The sequence below is a fragment of the Myotis yumanensis genome, unplaced genomic scaffold (assembly GCF_028538775.1).
Source record: "Myotis yumanensis isolate MYYU_CA2020_CCGP unplaced genomic scaffold, mMyoYum1.0.hap1 SCAF_10, whole genome shotgun sequence".
In the NCBI taxonomy this organism is placed as follows: Eukaryota; Metazoa; Chordata; class Mammalia; order Chiroptera; family Vespertilionidae; genus Myotis; species Myotis yumanensis.
Genome location: NW_027223761.1, coordinates 70,155,979 through 70,177,355, shown reverse-complemented (window position 1 = coordinate 70,177,355; position 21,377 = coordinate 70,155,979). Strand labels below are relative to the sequence as shown.

The 21,377-nt window shown below is 42.6% G+C and overlaps 1 protein-coding gene across 2 annotated transcripts in view; it reads left to right on the top strand.

The window, feature by feature from the left end:
* The first annotated feature begins 12,531 nt into the window (after positions 1 to 12,531).
* Positions 12,532 to 21,377, top strand: part of ZC3H12C (zinc finger CCCH-type containing 12C) — a 67,075-nt gene continuing 58,229 nt past the window's right edge. The window contains exon 1 of one of the 2 annotated variants that reach the window (XM_070425959.1): positions 12,532 to 12,630. In XM_070425959.1, coding sequence (XP_070282060.1) covers positions 12,607 to 12,630 — 24 coding nt within the window. In that variant the 5' untranslated portion in view covers positions 12,532 to 12,606. The remainder of the gene's footprint in view (positions 12,631 to 21,377) is intronic. The other variant, XM_070425961.1, reaches the window with a different exon arrangement.

Genomic DNA, 21,377 nt, shown 5'->3' with positions numbered 1-21,377 from the left:
TTCTTTTTCCATTGGACTTTCCCTCATTGTATTCCTTCTCTTTCCACTTTCCTTAGTATGGTGTCTTGTGTCTTTGAAGAAGAGCCTTGACTAGCTCTTTTTTCCCATTTCACTCTATTCCTTCAGAGATAATTCATCGCAGTAAATTATGCATGTGTTTAGAGACGGTCTTGCTGGAGTCGGCCATATTAACTCTCATTAGCATTAAGGGAGTTCTCCCTATACCTCTGAAAGTAAGAGAAACTCTTTTGTGAGAATTATATATTTGTCCTATTCACTGAGAGGAGTGCCTTTGAGCAATATCTGAACAAAGGTTTCAGCAATTAACAATTCAACTAAAACCATCACTCCTACTAAGCACAGAGGTTATGTGGGACCTCGGTGATTCAAGTTGATTAGTTTACACACAGGTTTCTAAAGCAAACACTTATGAAATGATAAATACTTATTTAATAAAGGAGAACCTAGGCATCAGAGAAATTTCCCAAAGCACAGAGCTGCTTCAAAGTGGAACTGGATTACTGGGACTCAACACCAGGCATTAAACTTCATACTTCATGCCGTTCCTCAACATAACTGTATATCTCAGCTGTCAGTTGTGGTGTTTGCCACACCCAGAGCCTAGAGCAGTGATGGTGAACCTTTTGAGCTCGGCATGTCAGCATTTTAAAAACCCTAACTTAACTCTGGTGCCGTGTCACATATAGAAATTTTTTGATATTTGCAACCATAGTAAAACAAAGATTTATATTTTTGATATTTATTTTACATATTTAAATGCCATTTAACAAAGAAAAAATCAACCAAAAAAAATGAGTTTGCGTGTCACCTCTGACACGTGTGTCATAGGTTCGCCATCACTGGCCTAGAGTCACGTCTAATGAGAAGGAAACTGCTCCAACTTTGAGCCTCTACTGACAGGGCAGCTCTGCCCAACCGAGGTGGCTTGGTCACCCCCCTCTCTAACCTCCACTGATTGAATAAGGATGGGCAGCTATCCCCAAAAGAAACCAATCCACAGACTGGTCAGCAGTCTGCGAGGTGGCATGACACAAAAAGTTTTGACTCAACAGAGGTGACCTGAGTCAACTCAATTCTAGCTGCGTCTTGTTCCTTCAAACCTAGAGACCCTGATTGACTCAGCATTTCTGTAGATAACTGTTGTATACGCCATTCTGATGAACTGACCGAGCGGAACAACCCCGTTCAACTTTCTATTTTACTCTTACATAAACATGTCCTAACAGAACAAGACATCACATGTTTGGAAGTTCCCAATCTTCTTCACCTCTGATAACTACTTTTCTCCTAGAAACATTCACCTAGTGCAGTGGTTCTCAACCTTCCTAATGCCGCGACCCTTTAATACAGTTCCTCATGTTGTGGTGACCCCCAACCATAAAATTACTTTTGTTGCTACTTCATAACTGTCATTTTGCTACTGTTATGAATCGTCATGTAAATATCTGATATGCAGGATGTATTTTCATTGTTACAAATTGAACACAATTAAAGCATAGTGATTAATCACAAAAACAATATGTGATTATATATGTGTTTTCCGATGGTCTTAGGAGACCCCTGTGAAAGGGTCATTCGACCCCCAAAGGGGTCGAGACCCACAGGTTGAGAACCGCTGATCTAGTGGATCTCATGGTCACAAACTATCTTGGTCCTCTTTCTACTTTTTGGTCCCTCCTTCCTCTACATGCTAGATAGCATTCTGAGCGCTTTACATAAACTATCTGATGTAAGCCTCATTAAAACCCCATAAGGTAAATACTGTTGGTATCTTCATGTGCAGATGAAGAAGATGAGGTGGTCGTTTGGATCAGGGTGGAGGCAGCGGAGAAAAGAGGGAAGATTACGGATATAATTTGAAAGCAGAACCAACAAGGCCTGGTTCCCAGGTTAGATGTGGAAGTGAGGGAAGGGAAGAATCATGGATGATGCTTAAGGAAGACTGAATTTTGCTGCCATTTGCCCAACCTGTTGATCATCTCTAACTGGATGCTCCAGAAGCAACTCCAGAAGACAAGTTCAACATGTCTGAAATGGAATTTATCATTTTTCCCATAAGACCTACTCCTCCGTTTAATATTTTCTTTTTCACAGAGTATTACCATCACAGTTATTAAGTGGCAGGTACTTTACAGAGAGGGGTGCAAAAGAGAGAAGCAACTAAACTATGCTACAGATCTTCCTAGGCATTTAAATTTTTCTCCGTCTTATTCATATACTTACTAGGTTTGTAACTCCCTCGCTTGACCATAAGCTTTTCAGGGGCAGCGATTGTGTCTGTAATTAGAGCTGACATTTACTGAGTATTTTCCAAATGTCAGGGCTTGTGTGAAACGCTTTGCATGCATCATCCCCTGTCGTTCTCCCAACAGCTTTCTGAGACAGGGACTAGCACAGTGCTAAAGAGGGCGGGCTGAACTGCCTGGGTTCAATGATCTGGGGGAAGTTACTCAACTTTTCTGTGCCTTGGTTATCACATTCGACTGTGGGAGCACAGAGTAGGGACAACGAACCCAGATAGATGCGATTAGAGAAGGCTTTCTAGAAAGGAGTGAATTGCTCAGCTGAATCTTTATTCACAAAGCATTAAGGGAAAGGTGTTATGGGCAGAGCGAGCAGCTTATGTAGAAGCCCAGAAGTAAACAAAAGCATAGAGCCTTTCTATACTCACCATGTGCTTTACCAAAGACAAAGAAGGATCGCAAACTCAAATACTGACAAGAACCAGGCCGGTAAAGTAAGTAAGAGAGGTTAGTCAGCGGTACGATAAAGGGAAGGAAGACATGAGGTCTGGGGCAAACAAGCACAAAAGACCTATCTAAAGGACCAGCCTCCACTCCCGCCATGCTCCTTCCCTCTCACTAAGCTCCACTGCTCCTCATTCTCTTCCTTGACCTCCATTTCTGGCACCACAAACCTGCGCCAGCACGGCTCCTTCACTTGCCAGTTCCTCTACCTGCAAAGTGCTTTGCATGGCTGGCTCCTTTGCATCATTTCGATTCAAATGCGATTCAAAAGAGGCTTTCCCTGACCCCTACCCATCAGCCAGTCCCAAACCTGCTAGTACCCAACTCCAATTTATTCCTTCAGAGCCTCTGCTAGAATGTGAAATTGTTATTTGTTTGTGTGTGTATTTGTTAAATTGTATACTGGTTGTATGTAATATGAGCTCCATTAGAGCAGGAAACTTCTCCAGCACCTACAATAATGGCTGACATACAGTAGGATTCCCTTTCCCCACAAAAAGCCTTCAATTCATTTTGAGTAAATAAATATAATGTGCTCTTATTGTATGCCTACACAGTGCCAGCTGATATGGGCTGCCGATATGGATTTGGCAAACATTGAATGTAAGTAGTAGTTAATGCCACAGGAATGGGTGAGAAAACCCAGGCAAGTGTGTGGAGCCATAAAATAATGGGTCAGAAAGGAATTCTTTGTAGAAGTGGACAGAAGAAAAGTCCTAAAGAGGCTGATCGGGACAGATAAGGAGGAGCCAGGAGAGAAGTGGTAACAAAAGGCAGCAGAAAACAGAGTCCCTGATAGAATCAACCTGATTAGATAACCTGCTTCTGGCTGATTATGATGTGCAGCAGGTACCTGGACAGCTAAGGCCTCTGTCATTACTTTGTCTCAGTGTTAGACCCATCCGGGGAATTCTGAAGAAAGCCTCACGTCCATAACTACTGTCTGTCTGGGTTCCACGTGATATCTCCCAACAGTGATGCCACACCTGTTCTCTCTCCTTCTACCTTGTTGAAATAAACTTTCCTGAATTTTCATCTTCAGATAAATAAATTCCCATTAAGATAGGCATCTTATCAGAAGAACATATATGCATAGCATTTTTAGAAATGCTTAAAAAAATAGAAAGCGCCATAACCGGTTTGGCTCAGTGGATAGAGCATCGGCCTGCGGACCAAAAGGTCCCAGGTTCGATTCCGGTCAAGGGCATGTACCTTGGTTGCGGGCACATCCCCAGTAGGAGGTGTGCAGGAGGCGGCTGATCAATGTTTCTCTCTCAATATTTCTCTCTCATCGATGTTTCTAACTCTCTATCTCTCTCCCTTCCTCTCTGTAAAAAATCAATAAAATATATATATTTAAAAAATAAATAAATAAATAAATAAAAAGCAAAGCTAGGAGATGGATAGTGACCAGAATGTTTGTGAAGGGAGGTTATGCGTGATATTCTATATAAGGTGTTGAGGGATGGCCTCTGTAATAAGGTGGCATTTGAGCAGAAATCTGAAGAACATTAGGGTACAAGTCCTGTGGCTATTTGGGGAAGAGTGTTCCAGAGAGCAGAGACAGTAAGAACGCCAGTGTGGCTCATGGACAATGAGTGGCAGTAGATGATGAGTTGGCAGTGTCCCAGATAGACTAAGGGAAGCAGTAACTGGCTTTGGCTTAGGAATCCTCGAAGTTCACTTTAGGAAGTAGTGGTACATCCTCACAATGGCACAGAGTGAGTGCTCAGTAAACATCTGTTGAGTAAATGAATTCCTGAGGTGAACAGAGAATTATTTTCAGATCCCTGTCCTAGGTATCACAGCCGATTGAGTTAGCCCCGAACTCAGGCACATTTGGCACTTGATCATATTTAATTTAGTGTTTTCTCTAGATTTTTATTTTCAAATGTGTGTCTTACCTTTCTGGGAAAATATTTGGTTTATTTAAGATGTGAACCATGTCTTTTATTTTAGGATTCCAAATCTAGTGGTGGAATTCAATAAAGACACGCTTGATCTAATCAAATCAATAAAGCTAGTGGAATAGAGATGTAGAACAGAAGAAAATGAAAAAATTGTAAGGGTGGTTATCTCTGCTTGATGGGATAAGCAGTCATTTGTATTTTTGAAAACTTATGTTTTGTTGTGCCTTAAGTTTTTTCTACAGTGAGCATGTATTATCATATGATCTCACTTATATATGGAATCTAATGAACAAAGTAATTTAACAAACAAAATAGAAACAGAAACATAGATAACAGAGAACAGACTGACAGTTATCAGAAGGTAGGTGGTTTGGGGCAGGGGGTAGATGAAAAAAGGTGATGGGATATATATATATATATATATATATATATATATATATATATATAACTCATAGACACAGAAAACAGTATGGTGATAGCCAGAGGGAAAGGGGCTGGGGGGAAGGTGGATGGAGGCAAATGGGAGATAAATGGGGACTGAAAGAGACTTTACTTTGGGCGATAGGCCCACAATGCAGTGTGCAGGTGATGTTTTGTTGAGTTGTACATTTGAAATCTGTATGGTTTTGTCAACCAATGTCACCCCAATAAACTCAATAAAAATTTTCTACAATGGGCATGCATTCTTTTGTCATTTAAAATAATACATTAGAATACTAAAAGGTACTAGATACTAAAGCCAGTGAAATCCACCGCCATTAACCCTTGTTCAAGATCCCTATAGCTGAAGTATCTGAGTCTCAATTTCACTATTGGGGGGCTACATGTATAAAAGAGTCTTAGAAAATTATAGCTCCTATTTTTATGTGAAGTAACTGACCGCCAAGACACTACAAGTAATTGTATAGGCCCAATCCTACCAACACTCTAAAATGTCCTCACAGACACATATTTTAGCAAAGCAAACCACAGAAAGTGGTGATCATACATTTTGGTAAGAACAGTGTCTTTAGTAAACAAGTTGTTCTTGCCAAAGCTTAATGAACATTTAACTGCCTCTTGTAGTTTTCCAAAATAAAATGATAAATGCCTGAATTTCTCTAGCAAAATCTCCATTAAAAAGTAGGGACTACCAAAGACAGAAAATGTTCACTATTCAAAAGACAGATGGCCTAGTCCTTCTCAATAAGCCAGGGTTCTGCATATGAAACTCAAATACTAGAGGAAGTCACAAGGGGACTAAAGACACATTTTAGGGGACTACTAACATTCTTTCAAATAAGGTAAATGTTTTGATCAAACTGAAGGCTCTGAGACATAGTCTGATTCTACCTCTGCCTAAGTCAGTGATGGCGAACCTATGACATGCATGTCAGAGGTGACATGCGAACTCATTTTTTTGGTTGATTTTTCTTTGTTAAATGGCATTTAAATATATAAAATATCAAAAATATAAGTCTTTGTTTTACTAGGGTTGCAAATATCAAAAAATTTCTATATGTGACACGGCACCAGAGTTAACTTAGGGTTTTTCAAAATGCTGACACGCCAAGCTCAAAAGGTTCGCCATCACTGGCCTAAGTTAACACTTGTGCGCTCTGGACTGACCAGATAATAGATAAAACAGAAGAAAAATCGTTTATCTAAAATCAGACCTACCAAAAGCAGTAACAGTCATCAGATCTAGTCTATTTATCTCTTCAGAGTCAATTATTCCCTTCCTAGGTCTGTAGCTCTCGCTTATGGGGCACATGGAGATCTGCTTACAATTTCCTGCCTGGATGGACTCTTCATTTCTGACTCTTGCATGCTCTTCGGCTGAATATTCCTGGAATTTCCACCTTCAAGCAAAAATAGCTGACAGTGTAAATTTCCCAGGGATGTGAGTACTTGAAACCAGCTCAGTTAGCTAGATGAACCTCTCTGACGAGGCTCACTTACCTATGTCCTAGCTCAGACTCTGAAACTAACGGAGATGCTAAGTCAATGACTTGCCCAACCTAACCACCACCAGCAGACCTGCTTGGATGATAATCCTGCCCTTCCTGTAAACTGTAGCCCTAATTATGGGGCTGTCTCTTCTATTTTATTGTTATGATGTTTGTTACTTGTTTGGGGGAATTGTTTTATTTTAATGTGTTTGCTGGCTGGTTATTTTTCTTTTTTTTAAGCCAAGCCCCTACCTCATTCTGCTAGTCGGTTCCTTGACTTGTTACCTACCCCATGCTTAAGTATTTTTCTAATTCTCCAGTTCCTTTGAGGTTTGAATTCTGCTTTGCCCACTGTTTCAGAGACCGGAGTCTTGAATCCTGGTTCCCATGGCCATGTCTTACCACCTTCTAACAAATTAATACCTAACTAGCAGCCAGAAGCTGGAGAGTCACTGGCTGCTGTGGTCCCTAGAGTCTGGGACCAACCTGAGTGCCTTCCCTGTGCCAGGCACAGAGAACCGAGGAGGATGCGGGGAGCCAGACAGACAGCACTCCTGCCTTCGTGGAGCTTACATTTTTGATGTAGGGAAACATGATAAAATAAACAAGCAAACATAATTCTAAGTCATGAGTATTATGGAAAAAATGCTCCTTCTGCCCCATGCCTACTGCTGACCTTCTGTGACACCTGAAGTTGATATGAACTTCTCTCCTATCAGCTAATGAGAACTTCCCTAAATGTTCCCCTTGGTTAAAACAGTCCCCATCAAAAATCTTTTAGAATCTGTGTTTGAAACTTTCGACAATTAAGTTGTAAAATCAGTGACTAACCCCACTGATGCTGGCTGGGAATCCTTTAGCAATCATGGAATCTCCCCTTCCACATGATCATAGGAATCTTTCCTCTCACTGGGAAGCCCCGGACTCCACACGTGCCACTCACAGGACTCCCGCACTTCCTCTTCTTTGTGGCTGTGGTACTACTTGAGAAAAGCAATATTTGTTTATTTATAGAATCAAGTAGAAAGGCAAGAAAAATAGTAACACATCACCAATAAATGTAGACTTCAAAAATATTTTCTGAATAGCTAATGCAAGTACCCACTTTGAAATTCAAAAGCTATAAAAGGGTATAAAGTAAAAAGAATCTCTCCTCTACCTTTCCTTCCTAGTCATACAATTGTTTAGCCCAGGACAACCATCATTACCAGTTTCTTATATGTCCTTCCAAAAATATTATATCCATACTAGGGGCCTGATGCACGAAATTCATGCAAGAAGAGGCCTTCCTTCCCCCAGCTGCCGGCACCGGCTTCCCTCTGGCACCCAGGACCCGGGCTTCCCTCACAGCCCGGCTTCATCTGGAAGGTCATCTGGAAGGACGTCCAGTCTAATTAGCATATTACGCTTTTATTATAGATGTAAGCAAATGCAGATATCCTTTTTCTTTCACACAAATAGTCACTTACTATACACACTATTATTCACATTAATTTTTCCGTAAACAATGGATCTTATAGTTTATTCCATACACATAAAGCCACTTCATTCTTTTTATTTTATAATGCTTTTTATTGATTTCAGAGAGAGGAAGGGAGAGGGAGAGAGAGAGAAGCATCAATGATGAGAGAGAATCATTGATCTGCTGCCTCCTGCATGCCTCCCACTAGGGATCCAGCCTGCAACTCAGGCATGTGCTCTGACTGAAAATTGAACTGTGACCTCCTGGTTCATGGGTCGATGCTCAGCCACTGAGCCACACTGGATGGGCCACTTCATTCTTTTAAATAGGCAAATGGCATTCTAATGTATAAAGGTAATACAATTTATTTAAATAGTCTCCTATTAATGGACATTTAGTTTGATTCTAATTTTTTTGCCTTTGCAAATAGCTGGAGTTAATATTCTTGTGACATAGCTTTTAGTGTAAAATGCACTCTACCCTGGAAATTCTATAATTCTGTTTCCAACTATCTCGATTTTGTACATGTGCAATTCTGTATACCAATTTCCTTTTGAAATAATAGGTGCTTGCAGAGGTATGCCTGAAATTCTGTGTTGAAATAAAAATTTCAAAACTTCTGGGCAAGGTGAACTGCACTGACAGGTGTTGTCCTTGTCAAGATGGCGAAGTGCCTCCTTAAGAGCATTTTTTTCATTCTATTATTGCTTCTTTCCTCAAAATTCCTCTGTTGGTCAACTATGGTGAAAGCCGGGCAGCCATGCTGTCTGATTCAGGTAGAAAACCCAGGTCCCGGCCGCCCAGCACAGCATATTGAAAACCTTGCTGTTGTGGTTCGCTGGTGGCCTCCCACAAGTGCTGAAAAGGAGTCATGCTTCTAGTCTGGAATCTTGTGGCAACTCATCAAAAGAGAGAAGCTCTGGGATTGGTCAACAGCACATATCTCGTGCCCTTTAGTTTCCTTTCCCTAAGAACTCAGTTTTAAAAAGCAACTCTACCCAGTCACTGAAGCACATGGTCAAGAATGAGTTTCATGCCTTTGTCTCTCTCTTATGTAGATCATGTGCTTAGGAAATGGTTGTTTAGGGTAACGATATTAAGGAGACTTTACATTTCATAGACCGTTGGAATAACCGGAACTTCTCTGAAAGACATACAAGAAACTGTGAATGGAAAATCACTGTAGTCACCTGGCAATGCGGGTGAAGCTCTTCAGAGGAAATCAAGTGCTGGCCAAAGAGCTGGAGATGAAGGTGCTCCCAAGGGATTTCTGACATTGTTCCAACTACGGTAAGTGTTTTTGGCAAAAATGGTAGAGGCAAGAGACATGAGAACAAGAAAAATAATTATCTTGCACCCCCAAGTGTAGACACTGGGTTCACCCACTTTTTATGAGAAAACTTCTAAGGATGCCACTAGAAAAGCTCTGGATTGAGGTGGAAGTAGGTGCTGGGGTGTGTACCAGTTTTGAACCTGAGGGTGACCTACAGTCCCTTGAGGTCATAGGTAAGGTGGCTGGGCAATTAGAAGTTCCAGGTTGAGGCAGCCAGATGAGATGTGATGGGCACCTGAAACTCTGTCTTTTAAGGTTCAAAGGTGAATCTAGGTTTGTGGTAGTCTACCCAGGAGCTATAGTTTAGAAAGAAGTGCCGCCCTTGCAATCATGTTCCCTCCAACCTGTCCTTTCCAAAGCATTTGCTTTCAACCAGTGAGGCTGGCTCAAGGTCTTGCCTGTTATGGAGTCACAGCCACTCGAAGTTTTAAATTATGGGCAATTCCGTCACAACTCAAGGTCCAGACTAGACGTTATAACTCAAATACAGATTGGCTATGTTTTGAGGTTTTGCTATTAGACATTGAAAGGTTGATCTTCAATTTTCCCTGACACTCTCTCTCTCTTCATGCCGTTCCACTGATACGCCCTTCCTTGTACTCTCTGCTTATCAAAACATTATTCCTCAATGTTTTCCAGCTTACACGCCCCTTTTTGAAACTCAGAGTCACCTTCTATGCAGACTCCCCAACCACTCCAACCGAAAGAGATTCCTCTGAACCTTCATTGCATTTATTACCCAGACACGCATTGAACACTTGTAAATTATCTTGTTTTCTTTTAATTTTCCTGTTTTCGTCTCCCCAACTACAGAGGCAGGTAATAAAGGGCAGTACCTTATTCACATAAGGTTCCTGATTCTAGAGTCAGACTGCCTACATTTCAATCCTTGTATTGTTACTGACTGACTGTATTTTTGGTCTTTTTTTTTTTTTTTCATCTGTAAAATGGAAATCATGATAGCTATTCTCTCATGGGGGTTTTGTGGGAATTGTATGAGAGAACCCGTGCAAAGTGCTTAGAATAGTGCATTCACTACATGTTAGCAGTTATAATAATTACCCAGTCTCTTACCTCCAAAGGACCTAATACAGTGCCCTGGTCTATAGCCATGCTGAGCCAATATTGAGTGGAACTTAGCTGAGTCTGTTGAGGGAAATAAGGTCGATTGCAGGAGTGGATATTGTGGAGTAGGGGAACTCCCTGGCTTTTAAAAAATCATGCCAATGATGCCATCACTTACTGCTGTCAGCCACGCAGGCTAAGTTCCCACCCCTCCCTAGTGCTGCTCAAGAGACTTTTGAGGGTTTGGCTCAGTAATAGGAGATGCTTTTCCAAAGCAAGCTTCCCTTCCTGGCAATAAAAACAAGGAACATGGCTGCAGAGAGCAGGCTGCCAGACTTCCTAAGGGTCTTACAGATGGTACTAAAAATGTGGACCGGAGGGCTTTCGTGTGCTCAGAAAGAAGTCTAGGAGCCAGCTCTTTCATCTACTGTGCCCCAAGACTGGCCTACTGGACTGGAAAGCAGGCGCAGGGAGATGCTCCCCTCCCATCTCAGAGGTGTTGGGATGCCCACCGATACAGCCAGTGGAGCCCTCTAAGCTGGGACCCCATCGTCAATAGCTAACGAGCAACAGATGCCAGCCAAACAGGCGAGGACCTCTGTGCTGCTCCCCGAAGCCATAGAGGCAGGTTTATTTTCTCCTAAAGAGAGAGAAAGAGAACAGTAAACTAGAAAATATAAAGTCTGAGCCACAATAAGCATCGTGGACATCACTACGATTAAGTAGTCCAAGCAAATCCAACAATTTCAGGCTTAAACCACAGATGCCCTATTGAAAACAATTCAGAGAGGCAAGAAATATTTCTATTGAAGGTGAGAAAGTGTTATCAAAGGCATGACCTCTGTTCCAGTGAAACACATATGTGCTCTGGATGCCAACAGATCCGAGTCCTTCATATGCGAGCTGTGTAATGTGGGGAAATTCTTCCAACCTCAATTTTCTGACTGATAAAGGGGATCAACACCACATGGCTGAGGTGAACCTTAAATGAGAAAATGCAGTTAGACCAGGCAACCTAGTGTGTGGCACACAGTAGGGGCGCAATCCACATGCGTTCCCTTCCCTTTCACTCTAAAGAGCTGCTGCCTCCTGCCCGAGGCTAGCAGTGAGGCGCCTGGTGACCATCCCACAGGCCGGTGAATTCGAGTATGTGGGCATTTCCGAAATGCTGACCTCGATTGTGCGGGATGTTGTACAAGTCACAAAAGTTGTTCCCGTGGCTGTTCACACCCGCAGCCCAGGAGCCCACGCCCGTGTTGCAGGCTGTCCCCTCCCAACCTCCCGACAGAGACCTGGGTTGATCCCAGGTTTAACCTCGATGTCGACAGATTGCCATTTCCAACCAGGCCGGCTTCCTTGCTGAGTGAAGTCCTTGCCCTGGAAGAAATCCCAACAGCTTCGTGTGTTTAAATTCCCTTTCTGGTCTGGCTAATGATGGCCGCGGGTTTTCCTCCTTACGGGTTTATGGATACGAAGCGAACGGCCACGGGGAACTTGCCCTAAGAAGTCAGACTCCCGATTTCCTGGGCTGCCCGGGGGTGATGCGTGCTCTCGCGGGGTGACGGTGCCGCCGGGCGGACAGGCGCCCTCCCGGACCCGGCCGGGCAGCGGGCAGCGGGCAGCGGGGAGGGGAGGTGGGGACCCCGGGGTGGGCCGGCGAGGGAAGGGGCGCGGGGGGCGGGGGGCGGAGGCCGGGGACGGCGGGCAGCCCCGGCGCCGGGTCGAGCCTGCAGGTTCCAGCAGCTCCCCGCACCCTCTCCACGCCTCCCGGGTTTTCCCCTCGGCCCGGGGTTTCCTGTTTCAGTTCTCGGTGATCTCCAGCAGCAGGTGCTGGTTTGCAGCCTCGGCTCCCGGGGAGAAGGAACCGAGGGAAGGGGAGGAGGAAGCGGCGCGGCGGCGGCGGCGGCGGCGGCGGCTGCGGGCGGGAGGTCGCGGAGCGAGCAGGCGGGCGGGGAGCCGGTGCGTGCGGCCGGCGGAGCAGCGCGCGCCGGGGCCGGGCCGGCTAGAGGCCGGCGGCCGGCGGCCATGGGGGCGCCTCCCGCTCGCCCCGCGCCCTAGCGGCGGCCGCGGCGGCCCAGGGCCGAGGCGAGAGCGGCCGCCCGAGGCCCCGGGCTGCCCTCGTCCAGGACGTGCCGTGATGGCCGCGGAGAAGACGCTGCAAGTAGGTTGGGCAACGCGGCCGGGCCGCGCGCGCGTGCGGGGAGTTGTGCCACCGGAGGGCGCGGGCCGGGCCGGGGGAGCGCGGAGCGGGCCGAGGGCCCCGCACCCGTCGCCGCCTCTCGCGCGGTCGGCCCTGCGGGTAGCGGTCCCCAGGTTAGTCCCTCGGGAAGGGGTGGAGGGCCGCGGCGGCGAGCTGCCCGGGGGAGCGGGGGGCGGACGGGGGCGGGAGCGGCGGCGCCGGCGAGCTCAGGCCCAGCGGGGCGGACGCCCGGAGGTGGAGTCAGGAGCTCCGCGGGCCCCGGGCCCCAGCCCCCGGCCCCAGGTCCCCGGGCCCGGGTCCGGGCGGGGCGAGGGAGAAGCCGAGCGCATCCTCCCGCCGGCAGCGCCCCCCGCGGGATCTGGGGCGAGGGAGGCCGGTCTCCGCCCGCGGCCTAGGGCCCCGTCCACTCCCGGCCGCCCCGGGCTCGGCCGCCGAACGTGGAGGCGAGCGGCGCCCCATGGAAACGGCCCGCAGCCCGGCGCCGCGGCTCAGCCCCGCGCGCTCGTGCGTGAGGCATCCGACACCCCCGGCCCCAGCCACTCGCCTTATGATCCATCCATCCCGCACCCGAACGGCCCCCGCGCCCGGGCGGCCAACGAAACCCCTCGTCCCCGCCCCTCGCGACCCTCCTGCTCCCCTCGCTTCAATTCAGCGAATCCCCATTTCCCCCAGCGCTCATTTTAGCTGCGCTGGTTCTCGTATGAACTCGATACAAAGACGTGGTGCAAACATAACTCCAAGACGTGAATCCCACTAGTCTCCCCTAAACTCTATCATCCTTCACCCCTTTCAGGTTCCTTAAAACACAGCCTCACTCGATCTGGGTTCCTGGCCTTTCGGGTGACCAATAACAATCCTGATTTGTGCTCCGTGCATTGTGATAAAGAGGCGAAATGCTAATTCAGATTTAGGGGGAGTTTTCCTATTGGTTGCAAGACCGGGTTGGAATATCCCCAGGCCCACGAGGCCCTCCTTGATTCAGATCCTTTTTTTTTTTTTTTAATCATCTTAGAATGGATGCAAAGATACTTAGGGCTAAGTACTCTACATTTAGGAATTTGGAGAAGTTCTTCATTTCTTCACTTCATATTTTTCGAATAGAAAACAGTGGAAGGACCTCAAACATATTTTTTGGACTTTCCAAAAACCACAAGAAGTCACAATATATGTTTTATCTTTTTAAACTCAATATATTTAGGGTTCAGTGGATATGACTTACGTTGGTCGCTTACACATACAGTTAACTTTAGTAGTAATTTTTAATATTGGTGTTATTTAATATTTGAATATAAAAATAGTGGAACCAAATATTTGTGAAATTATCTTATTTTGATCACTGAAGAAGAGGCTTATTTCAGACTTGGCCTCTCGCTTCATCTATTTTCTTTCCATTTGGCATTCTTATTTTAAGTTACCTAAATCTGTCTACTTGAAGATACCCTAAAAACATCAGAATGGTCCGGTAACTGTCTGTAATTCAGAATGTTTAATTGAGTGTTTTTACTTAATTTAAGAACGGGTTTTACTTTTCAAAGTAAGTTATAATTCTGTCTCTAGCATCTGGTCATCACAAAAGTACTTAATACTATAAGCAAAATAAAACAAACTTTTAAACAAAACAACAGCAAAAAAGAAGCCAGTATTTTCTAGCCTGCATTTTATAATGAAAGTCTAATGAAACTATTTTATTATAATGGAAAATATTAAAGGATAGGAAACAGAAGCTTGGAGTGTGTACGCTGATGAGAGTTTTTACTAGTCACTTCCTTTTACTACATTTTTGTTTTAATTAACAGACTAATAAAGATATCCTACTTTATATTAATGGCTTCTCTGGAGCTATGCTTTCATGGATTACATCTGCCAAATTGGACCCCAAGTGTTTAATGAAAATTGTATTTTTTAAAAATTTTTCATCCTACAACCAAGTTACCTTGTCTTCATCCTAGCAGCCCACAATGGTTTCTGATTTAATTTTATTTTCTATAACAGATGTAAACGTGTTGCTATCATTTTATAGCTTTTTATGCCATTTTATATCTTTCATGTTTTTCATTGTTCTTGTATGCAAATCCAGAAGAATTCTGCTTTCATTCTGGTTTGATTGCAGTTTTAAAGAAACAAGTTGTGAAGTGGGGTTTTTATTCTTTGGGTGTTAGAATCTAGGGTTGTACACTAATCTGCAGTCATTGTTCTTTTGAGACTGATAAACTATTCCCTCAGCAAATAATTATTTAGTGTCAAGTCTCTGTGCTATGTAAGGCCCCTGACCTGTAAAAGGAGATTATGAACAGAACACAGTGTCACATCAAATGTTCTCTGTGCCCTAACCGGTTTGGCTCCGTGGATAGAGCGTCAGTCTGTGGACTCAAGGGTCCCAGGTTCGATGCCGGTCAAGGGCATGTACCTTGGTTGCGGGCACATCCCCAGTAGGGAGCGTGTAGGAGACAGCTGATCGATGTTTCTCTCTCATCGATGTTTCTAACTCTCTATCCCTCTCCCTTCCTCTCTGTAAAAAAAAATCAATAAAATATATTTAAAAAAATTAAAAAAAAAAAAAATGTTCTCTGTGACAGGAGAGAAGTAAATGCAGGTCCTGGGGAAGGCTGCGTTCCAGGCCTCAGAGGTAGGATGCTAGTATGCTGGTACCTACCTGTGCATACCTTGGAGATATTGCAGGTTCCTTTCTAGACTACTACAATAAAGGAATCTTTTTGCTAGTGGAGGGTCTTGCTTTCAATTTGTAAAACAAAACAAAAACGCAACATTTGTGAGAAGCACAATAAAATGAGGTTTGCCTGTAGGTAGAGCTGGATGAATATGTGCTGTGAGTCAAGGGACCTTGGCAGGGAAGCAGGGAGTGGGTGGGCTAGTGTGTCCAGAGCATTAAGATGGGAGTAGTGAGTGATTAAGGTGGTGAAGATAGTTTGGGGGGCGGGGGGAAGAGGGGAGGGAATAGTGCTTGGAAAGAGAAATATTAAGTAACAAGGTCAGTAAAGAAGACTTTATTAAATCATGATGCCAAATTTAAATAAAAAATATTGAGATTCTAGGGTTGGATCTCAAATATATCAGATTTTCTAAAAAAAATCTTCATGGTTTTTTTAAAAATAAATTTTTATTGATTTCAGAGAGGAAGGAAGATGGAGAGAGAGAGAGAAACATCAATGATGAAAGCATCATTGTTGGCTGCCTTCTGCACACCCCACATGGGGGATCAAGCCTGCAACCCTGGCACATGCCCTGACCGGGACTCAAACCGTGACCTCCTGGTTCACAGGTCTGCACTCAACCACTGAGCCACTCCAGCCAGGCTCTTCTTGTGTTTTAAGTGTTAATATGCCTCATGGACCTACAACATAGAAAATCTCATCTCTTAAAAAGCTATAATGTGAGATTCATCAAAAACATGTTATAATCGTTGCTGTTTCACTATTGACAGTTCAGGGAAATAACCAACACTTGAGAGTGTATTTTTTTTTTAATCTATTTCATCCCAAAATATATTCACTTTTTCATTCAGTATGATTTTCTCTTTAATTTTTCTATTTGACAGAGGATTGTTTTACTGTATTAAAGATGAAAATAGAGTATAATCACCATAAAGCCTAGTATATATGATTTTATGTCACAACACTGACAGTAATTCTTACGCACAGTGAACTAGCCTAAAGCAAAGCCCAGTAGCGCATTCTGAACAGTCAAAGCATTCTGCCTTTAAGGAAATTATCATATCGTATAGGGAATAAGAAGAAAATCCCAAGGTCTCCCTGCTTGCCTTGGACATTTTCCCTGGCTACCCTCACCTTCTGCCTGGCTCAGCCTCGTTATTCAGGCCTCAGCTTAGATCTCAGTTGACTCCATTGTAGTTTAAGATGGATAACTTATTCAGCCACGCATTGTTCTAAGTGCTCCACCTGTATTAATGCGTTTAATACTTACTACACTCCTACGAAAAACTATTTCATTACTCTTTTTTTTTTTCTGATGAGGAAACCAAACCACAATGTGGTTAAGTAACTTAATGGGCCTCATATTAATGGCCGAGCGAGAGTTCCAACATAGGCTGAGTCTGTTTTAGTCAAATATGAACGTCTCTGGAACTTAGTACATGTTAATTAATGTGTCTATTATTGTGAGGTTTAAAATATATAATGGAATTATCTTCCTTGGGAGTTTGGTTCTTAAAAGATACATCTTTTTCTCCTATCACTGGAATTAATACTTTTTATAGAGCTTTGTATTCCCCCTTCCCTTCCCTTTGTAAAGTACACAAAGGATTTTCTTAGTGTATGTTAAGAATATTTCAAATATTTTCTTTCTGAGAACCTGTCATTTTATTTAATCATTCTCCTGTTTCAGTTAAACATTTGGGTTTCTTTTGCCAGAATTTAATATCATAATGCTTAAGTTGACTATCCCAGTAAAATAATTTTTTTCTCTATCTATGTTCTTAGGATGGATTCCTAGAAGTAATCATCCAAGATAATAAGTATGCTTTAAGGCAGCGGTTCTCAACCTGTGGGTTTTGATCCCTTTGGGGGTCGAACGACCTTTCACAGAGGTCACCTAAGACCATCGGAAAACACATATATAATTACATATTGTTTTTGTGATTAATCACTATGCTTTAATTATGTTCAATTTGTAACAATGAAATTGGGGGTCACCACAACATGAGGAACTGTATTAAAGGGTCGTGGCATTAGGAAGGTTGAGAACGACTGCTTTAAGGTTTTTGATGCCAAAAAGCTTTCCAGAAAAGTTGTGCTGATGTACACACCCATTAGCAAATCAAGAGTGCTGATTGCATACCATATTTGAATGCACTAAGTATTAGCACTTCAAAGTTTGACAGTTAATTAGATGAGCATTAATATCTAATTTAAATATTTTTTCTAACTTATATTTTAAATTATTAAAGTACTCCAAGTTGATTAAAAAGAAGCAAAGTTAAGAGAGTTAAAATCACCTAGAATCTCATTATCCAGAAATAATATCTGTAAGTATTTTGATAAATATTTTCCTGACAATTTGTAATACCTGTAGTTATACTTTATAGAATTTTTACTTGGGTTTTAAAGTAAAAACACATAAGCATTTTCTAATTTCCTAGTTTTAGGCAAAATTATGTGCTTCTGTGTTTTCAAAATACTGTATATTTTCCATAACACTTGGCATATTTATTGATACTTAACTGTTTCTTCTTTGTTTCTTATTTCTTTTCTGCTTTCTGTGTCTCTGCTCTTCATCTAGAAAACAGAAAATACTACCTAGACCATAAGGATTACCTAATAATACAAAAATGTAGATAATAGTACCTTATACTGTGCCTAGGATTTTTTTTTTTAATATATTTTATTGACTTTTTACAGAGAGGAAAGGAGAGGGATAGAGAGTTAGAAACATCGGTAAGAGAGAAACATCGATCAGCTATCTCCTGCACATCTCCTACTGGGGATGTGCCCGCAACCAAGGTACATGCCCTTGACTGGAATCGAACCTGGGACCCTTGAGTCTGCAGGCCGACGCTCTATCCACTGAGCTAAACCAGTTGGGGCTGTGCCTAGGATTTTTTATATTGATCATAGTCTCTAGGCTTCCTGAGGGTAAGTCTCTGTGGTCCCAGTCTTCTATAGCATTTGGCACATAGTAGAAAACTTCATGAATGTGTTTTTATTATTAAAGGCCATCTAGTACTTTAAATAATAATCTGATGTGAGTAGGATGAACAAAAGCCAGTACATGATTAAGAGATTCACTCAATAACACAGCAAAAAGCACAATTGTTGTTACCTAAACATTTGTAAGTTAACTTAGAATTCATAATGTGATTTCTTGAGGGGCCATACATATTTGCCTTATCCTATATAATAAAAGGCTAATATGCAAATCAACCCAACGGTGGAACAACCAGTTGCTGTGACGTGCACTGACCACCAGGGGGCAGACGCTCAATGCAGAAGCTGTCCCCTGGTGGTCAGTGTGTTCCCATAGGGGGAGTGCCACTCAGTCAGAAGCCAGGCTCACAGCTGGTGAGTGCAGTGATGGTGGCGGGAGCCTCTCCCACCTCCACGGCAGCACTAAGGAAGTCCAACTGCTGGGGAGCGGGCCTAAGCCATCAGTCTGGCATCCCCCGAGGGCTCCCCAACTGCAAGAGGGCGCACAGGCTGAGGGACCCCCCCCAAGTGCACGAATCTTGTGCACCAGCCCTCTAGTAAGAATATAATTAACTACCCCACTTAACAGAGGAAGGATATTATAAAAGTGAATTTTTCAAAAAAGTTAGTCTTTAAAGTCTTTCTGTAGCAAACTATTTTAACTATTTTAAATGGAAGACTGTGTACACATGCATTTTATTTTTCTACCTTCAAATAATAGGTAGCCTGTAATTTCACTTATTATGAAATATAATAATAGCTAACATTTATTGGGCAGTAACGCTATGCAAGGCATAGTATTAAGTACTTATGTTACCTAATTTAGTTTTAAAACAATTCTATACAGTTTACACTGTTGTTTTGCCTACCTTCCATGTGATGGAGTGCATGCCTAGAGATATTAACCTTACCAAGATTATTGAGGTTTCCGATTTATCCTAAACTAAATAGCAATAGCTGTCATGCTTTTTTTTTACGATGGTGGGGATAACAGAATTCCATGATTTTTATTGATTTATATCAGTGATTTTTGGTGTTTTCTCCTTGATGTTAGCTGTTCCTTGCTGACATTGTCACTCCCTCCTTCTATTATGCAGCAGGCATCTGCTGTGGACTATAAAACTGTATAACAGCTAATATTATTTCTAAAATAAAAGTTTTTAGGCAGTGATTAAACACTTTAGGATGCTCAGATAGTCTGGATTGCAGAACTGAAAGATTGTACTGTGTGGCGGGCGGTTGGTGGGCCAGCCCTGCCCCGGTAGAGGGGGCTGATCAGGGGCGGGGCCAGCTGGGGGCAGGGGCTGCAGGCGGTTGGCCGTCCCCACCCCCTGGTTGAACTCCCAGTCAAGGGGACAATTTGTATATTAGCCTTTTATTATATAGGATGATTTAACAGTATCCATTGATTTGATTGGACAGAGATTTTGTTTTTTTCAGTCTAACTTATTCACTGGCTCTAAATTGTGTTAGAAATAATTGGGATTATCAGATACAAAATTTTCATAAAACCAAGTTTACTGTTACTGCTTTTAATGTCAGTTTATATTTTAGATTTTTTAAAAGGCCTTCCAATCTGTTACTTCATTGTCTTTTAGGGGCAGGCTAAAATTAGTTTTTGTTCTTCTTAGTCATCTGTACTCATTTTCTATTCAAAATTGTGTGGGCTTAATTTATCCTTATTGTGTGACTTAGTCTGTTTCAAATCTTAACTTTTTTGTCCAATTACAGGGAGCAGATTTCCCAAATAATTGAAGCTGCCTCCTCATTGTTGACTTATATGATACTTGTTTTATCTTTAAGTCTTCATTTTCTTTTATTGTTCCATTTAGGTCATACAAAATTATCAACTTAAAAATTAGCCTGCTATATTTGGTCAAACATTTAATTAATTCACCCCTAATGCCTTGACAGGGCCAGACCAAATGATTTCCTGGGCCTTTTATGGCCTGCAGGCTGGACAGTCCCTACCCCTGAATTACAGAGTTATTTGGAAGAGAGTTTTAATTTATAGATACTGGGTTTTGGGTGTGCGTGTTTTTTTAAATTTGCTTCTAGCTATCTGCTGCTAACTTCTCATTTTTTATATCATGGTCATAGTACGTTTCCATTATGTTGGTTTGAATTTTTCCTAAGCCTTAAAAAGTTGGTTAGCATAAATGTCTGTCTATATCTCAACTTTGAAGTCAAGAAACTCATAGTGAATTATCTGAGCACTTGAAATAAGGGTCATTTTTATTGTTGTAGTTTAAATACTACATACCCTGGAGTTTAATGCCATCATCATTATTTAAGCACTGTGGATAAGAGAAATAAATCCAACGCTTTGAATTGTCAGGGCTTTTTGTCATCTTTGTGGAAGGATAGAATGATGTAACTTTCAAAATAGGCTGATTTCCCAGTTTGTTTTAAAAGTGTTCGAGTTCCTTAAATGCAGTTTCTCTGCTTGTAGAACTTCATACCTCTCAGCCCTGGTGATCTCCCTCTGCGTGTTTCCTAGGATTTCTTCGGGAGTGGGAGGAGCCAGCAGCTGTGGTTCCTCCATGGCCCTCCTTATGCTCTTTACCAGTTTAATCATATTTCAGAGAGCATCTTCCAGATACTTCCCACTTTCACCCCCAGATTGGGGGGGAAATTAGCTCTTCTTTCCTGACCTGATTATGAATGGTATGAATAAAAAGGAATAGCAAAATTATCGGAATTAACTCCACATTCTTGAAAATGAATAGTGGTGGCAATTCTAGTGATTCCTGTAAGAAAATTAACCAAATGCTTTTCTTTTTTTCTGAAGAGGAAAAGATTTTTCAAATTATTGCCCTTTTATTTCCTATTGAGCTCCCTATTTTTCGGTGTTCTTCTAGGTCTTTCAATTGCATTGAAGAGAGATCCTCTGATTGGTTCTGATGTCTTTTACCCCCACCCTCTTTTTAATAAGAACATCTGCAGGGAACATTCTTACTCAAAACTGAGGTTTGAGTAAGGTTAGATTCAGAGTATAGGTAGTATATGTTTAAAGTACGGTGTTGAAAACACATCAGGAATCCAGCA